Here is a 6264-nt window from a genome sequence, read left to right on the forward strand (position 1 = left end):
CCAAAGGAGTTTTAGCTTGGGATGATTACTCTAATAAAATGAACTAGTGTTTTGAAATGATACTCTGTTGTATTATATAATCCTTAGTTATGGTTGAAATGACTTAATAATTATAGTTTTATTAATGTTTTAAAAAGAAATTTTTGGCCATGGTTTTTGGGATGTTACATTAACCCTTCTCACTCGTTTGGTCTTAATCAGTTAAGACCTTGGCTCATATTACAGATCTAGTCTCCCTAACAGCTCTTAACCCATAAATTCAGTGACTTTAAGCCTTTGCATGGCTGATATGGTCACATGCACACAAAATATTCACTCTTTTATCTCAAGAAGTTCATAACTCATGCATGGATTGATTCCAACGACCAAGATTGGATTTTTATGACATTATACCACTAATACACTCAAAATGAGGTTGGTCCTAGTCTATGGAGCTCAAGATCTCATCAAGTCTCCACCTTTTTGGAACAAAACCCTAAAATACTCTACTCTGATGATCATAACAAAAGAGTGGTAAAGTTTCAAGCTTTATACCTCTATATGAAGCTCCCAAATCAGATATGCATAAATCCATGAGCTTGGACTCCCACTCCTTCTTCTCCAAAGCTTTCTCTTCCCTTCAAGAATACACAAGAACTCTCAAAGGCTCACAAATGCACTCACAAGCTCTAAAACGAGGATTAGGGCACACTTAGGGTTTGTTGTTTGAGAATGGTGGCCATAAATGAGGCCATCATATCCTTTATACAGGGGACTCACCCTAAATTAGGGTTTTCACTCTAGGCCTAGTACGCCCAACGTACCCTCTGGTACGCCCAACGTACTAGGTGGCTTCCACGTCAAATGCACACTTTTGAGTACGCCTTATATACTCATTCACCACCTTTTCTCAATAAAGGGCTAAAATGGACAAGTGCTCACAAATTAACAGTTACAAGATATACCTGCACCTAGGATGTTACACACGACGTGACCATAGGGTTGTCATGACGTGACAAGCTAATTTAAGGAATGTATATTCGAACTAGGGTCACGACGTGACATGTATATAGTCACGATGTGACAAAAGCTGCAGCCCATACCCATGATCTTTTAGGGTTTCCTTCGTACTTAAGCCCCATTAACTTGATTTTAGGGTTCATTATCAACCTTCACCACCCTCAAACCTCAAAAAACCCTAACTCAAATCCCTATTGGTCGTTCTTGGCTCATTTTAGTGTTTATGGTAGCTAGAAGAAGAAAAAAAAATTGTGTTTTAGAATGTTGATCCAGCAAAGAAACCTCATCATTTTCCTCTTGTGCACATTTTTGACCTTTGTAAGTGTCCAAGATTCAAACTTTATGCTTCTAGGTTGCTATATCTAAGTAATTGTCCCTTTATCATCAAGTTTGAGGTAGTTGAAGTGATGGGATTCCATAAAGTTGGTAACTTTATAGATCCTTGAAGCCATTTGAGTGTTATATGGTTCAGATCTAGAATTTAGTTGTGAATTGTGAGCCTTGCTTGAGTTTTGGATCATTTTCTTGGCTTTTAATCTAGGTGGGGGTAGAGGACATGCATAGAGCATGCATGTCCATAACGTTGTCATTTTTATGATCCTTTGGAGTCCCTAATAGCTCTCTAGAAAATGGGAGTTGAAAACTTAATGGATTAAGGACTCAAACCATTAAGTTGTTGTCTCAGATTGTGGTCACGACATGACAATAAGGATGTCACAACTTGACGATTAAAGTTCCACGATTATATTATCTTGTTGTTCTCACAACGTGAGCGAGGAGGGTTCATGTCGTGATGCTTGTCGAGTGGGTTGTCTGTAACCGAGCTGGCTGAGTTGGAGCGAGATGAGTTGGAATAGGGCTGAGTGAGTTCTCACAATGTGACCAAGGGGTGGTCACGATGTGAGGCTCATTGGTTGATATTGATGGAAGTTAACTTTGACTTTAACTATTGACTTGTTTAGATGGGTTGACCTTTGGTCAATATTGATGGTTTTAGTGTGTGGATTAAGGTTGGACCTAATATGTTTTTATTGGAGTGTGGTAGTATCTTTTGCCGATCTTTGACTTGTGCTTTATCTGATTACGTGAGACATGTAAGTCTTCTCACTATATTGTATAGGATGGTTGATGTCTTTGTGACTGTTGTATTTGTATGTTGGGCTGGGCCCATTTGTATGTTGGGATGGTCCCATTTGTATGTCGGGTTGTGTCTGTTGTTTGGTATGTGGTATTTTGGGGACCTCACTAAGCTTTGTATTTACTGTTTGTGGTTTAATCATTTTCAGGTACTTCCAGTTCCAAAAGGAATGACTCGGTTTGACTGTACAACGTCCTCTTATGATTGCGCATCGATGATTAATATTAATCTTCTCCGATGATTGTGATACAGTTTTACTAGGATTAGTTTTGAAACACTTGATGTATTGATTTGTTGGTTATAAAAATGAAAATTTTTGCTACTATTTTTGGTATGTTACAAAATTCAAAAGAACTTTGAGACAGTTGGGGCATTCGACATGGCCCATGAGTTCAAGGAAATGTTTCAAGAGCAAGCAAGACAGAAGCGATTTGATTTAGAAGCCCTGATGGGATGTAACTTGCAGGAGGGAGCAAATTTCAGTGTACATGTACTAAATGAAATCATACATTGACAAACTAGAGCAATTACACTTTTCATTTGGTCAGGGGTTGGCTACGAATATTGTCATCAACTTGCTGACCGGTTCATATAATCAATTCATCCTTAGTTCTAATATGAACAACATATAAAAGACCATCGTGGAGTGGTATGGAAAATTAAAGACTGTTAGAACTAACATGGCCAAGCCCACACACTCTAGCTCCACCACTCATGTATTGGATATTAGGGAGGAAAATATAAATAAATAGAAATCCAACAATCCTAAGGAGAAAAGGAAGTGTATCGTTTGGGAACCCAACGCTAACCTAACATCAAGGGAAAAAGAAAGGTTGACTATGAGATAATTCCTTCAAACAATCCTGATGAGGCAATATTACCACTGCAAGAGACAAGACTAGGGAGGAATAATTTCCTAATATATGTGGAAGAAATGAAGAAGCTACAAGACAAAGACTATGGGATAAATATATCTTAACACCATAGGAATATTAATTCTAACTCCTAAGTATTGGACTTGGGATGCAATACTAACATTTATAACTCTTTCACCAAGGGAATAGAATACCTTCGGCCCTAATGCTCAATTCGTATTTCATAATCTCCTAAAAATACGATTTTGAATGTGGTTCGCAACCGACTTCACATCATTCCTAAAGCTAAGTTACTTAACACAATTAATGTGTAAGTTCATGTTGAAATTCATTAATGTGTATGTCAAAAGTCACTTGATATGTGTGAAGGATAATTTCCAAAGCGAGATATGAAAAAATTAAAAAGGACCATCATGGAATCGCATAACAAGTTAAAGACCGCTAAAACTAACATGGCAAAGCCTAGAACCTATAGCTCTGCTACTAATGTACTGGCTATCAAGGAGGAAGACATCAAGAAGAAGAAAGTCGATCATCCCAAAGAAAAAAGCCCAAAGAAAAAAGAAAAGTTATAGTTGGGACACCCAATTCCAACCCTAAATTCTAGGGCAAAAGAAATGTTGACTATGGGATCTTCCTTTAAACAATCTTGATGAGGGAATATGTTTGCCCTACAAGGTAGGGAAATATATCTAGAATAATTAAAGAAGCTACAAGAGAGAGGATGTGGCATAAATATATTCATAACACCATATGAATATTAATTCCAACTAATGAGTATTGGACTCGTGATGTAATAATAACATTTGTAAGTCTTTCATCAAAGGCATAGGGTACCAACGACCCTAATGCTCGGTTACTATTATAAAATCTCAGAACAATGCGAGTTTGAATGTGATTCACAACCGACTTCACATAATGACTAAAACCAAGTCAATAGTTACTGAACATAAGTAACAATTGAGTTCATGATGAAATTCGTGAATGTGTGACGTCTGGTCACTTGATATGTGCGAGGGAATTGAATATGGCAATTTCCGGTACAAAAGAAGTGAAATATATGGTATTCATATTTTCACCGTTGTTAAAACCCACCTAAAAACATTTAATAACCAACTATATTTTGATCAGATCGGTTCTAAAATGTCAATATCCAAATGGGTCAATTGATTTTTAAATAGTAGTTCGTACCCATTAAAATTTTCGATAGACTGTGATCCAGTGCTATTAGGAGCCGACAAAAATGTGCTTTTCCACCAAAGGTTTCAAATAATACATACATAGCAAATGCAACAACTGATTTCACAATTTGTTTATTTATTTATTAAAAAGAAAACATACATTACAATTTACAAATGCAACGACTGATTACACAATTTGACTATTTATTTATTCAACGTTTGACGAAAATTAAGACAATATAATTAAAATAATAAGCAACTGAAACTTACTATAATGTATGTACCATTGTTAATTAAACACCAGCAAATGGATATATCTCATATCTAATATTACAACTTGTACCAAGAACCCTTCCGCCACGTTTCCCATCACAACAACTTGGAAGTTCACTGATCGCACCATCCAAACAAGTCTTGCAATCAACACTTGAAAGATCCCTGGTACATTGAACCAACCCATAAAGCTTTCTTAAACCATCAAGGTCTAAGGCCCCAGCAGCATACATTTTTGGATCATTGTAAGCCGTGTTTGACAAACCACTCAACAATCTCTTGGTTTCTGCATTGAATGAGCTTGGATCACTTACGTTGTTTAAGTTCCACATGTACAAGCGATTCTGATTGTCTATCTGACCAAGGAAGTCATTACTGGAATATTTTAAGAGACACTGGTCATACCATATGATTCCAGCCTTGTTACTTGGGCAGCGTCTGCGAATTTCAGCACTTGCGTTGACAACACAAGTCATGCAGTCTTTTTGTGAGACATCACCCCGACAAAGGGAAAGACCAGAGGTATGAGCTTCGTATTGCCCCATCGACCCCATTCCAAAGCCATTTGGAGAGGTTTTGTAGTATAACTCCCCCATGAGTTTGTTGAGGCTATGTTCGTAAGGACTATAACGGGTAAAGTTACCTGAAGTAGTAGAACAAATGTGGTACAGTGGACCATCCCCAATAACCATTTGGACAAAGTGAAGGAAGAAAAGAACACCGACGATGAAAATATGGTCTGAAGAAGACATCTTGTTGGATGAAGGATGAGTTTTGATGTTGTAGGGTATGCATGCTCTATTTATAGGGAAAAGGGCAAAACCTAAAAACATATACGTGGTTATATTTGACAATTTCAGGCGATGAAGCTTTCAATTGTTCTATGGATTTTATTTAAACGTTCCAACGTTTTCATTTCTCTGTAAAATAATTAAAAACCCTGTCCATTTTAACTAAAAGAATAAGTCAGTTGATCAGATAATTTAATGTTATGACTAGGGACCGCTTCTGAACAATCCTAAGAACCATATATGAATCTACCTTATTGCATAGTTAATTAGCTGAAACTTTCCTAGTAATCAATACATACACAAATTCATGGTCATATCCCTGAGTTCCTTTATTTTAGTAAAAATTTTAATTCGAAATTATGATAACAAAAAGCAGTACCATCTTCTGGTGTATTTGGATTTCTTCCGTAAGTAGTTCCTCCGTGTTTTGATACGATGTCGAATTGTGGTCTAGTTGGAGTTATCAAATTCATCGGCTATCAAGCTAAATGTCTTCATAACGATAACTTATTAGATGATGCAAACTTTTCTTTTTCGTTAATACCGAATAGATAATTAGACTGATTCATTTTCTCGTCTAAGCCTTTTATGGCAGCATCTCTCTGTTAGCACCTTGGTAATTTTATAATCTTTTGTTGTAAAATACAAACAAAAAAGCTTAAGTACAAAGAACTAAAATCAATGGATGTGAAATTACAATAACAAACAAGCTAGTCCAAAGAGTAAGCAATTAGTTGTTTATGCAACGTCTAAATGGCACGAGGCAATAATGGGTTTTTAATTAGACCGATTCGTTTTGTCGTCTAAGCCTTTTATGACAGCATCTCTTTGCTTTTCTAAACGAACTTTGTTTTTGACGTTTTTTATATCCATCGAATCGTCTTTGAGTAACTTGAACTTTCATTTAGATTACTTTGTTTAAAGAGTAATATATTACTTTGAATTTATAAAAAAGTTTATATTCTATTATCTTCAAAGGTGAAAACGGTGAGTTATAATATATATAT

The 6264-nt window shown here is 36.2% G+C and overlaps 1 protein-coding gene across 1 annotated transcript; it reads right to left on the reverse strand.

Annotated features, from left to right (window-relative positions):
• Nucleotides 1-4300: 4300 nt before the first annotated feature.
• Nucleotides 4301-5243, reverse strand: LOC111882853 (cysteine-rich repeat secretory protein 38). Its single transcript, XM_023879225.3, has one exon. It carries the CDS (start codon nt 5216-5218, stop codon nt 4487-4489), a length of 732 nt encoding a protein of 243 aa, XP_023734993.1. The 5' UTR covers nt 5219-5243; the 3' UTR covers nt 4301-4486.
• Nucleotides 5244-6264: the final 1021 nt, after the last annotated feature.

The sequence above is a fragment of the Lactuca sativa genome, chromosome 9, assembly GCF_002870075.4.
Source record: "Lactuca sativa cultivar Salinas chromosome 9, Lsat_Salinas_v11, whole genome shotgun sequence".
In the NCBI taxonomy this organism is placed as follows: Eukaryota; Viridiplantae; Streptophyta; class Magnoliopsida; order Asterales; family Asteraceae; genus Lactuca; species Lactuca sativa.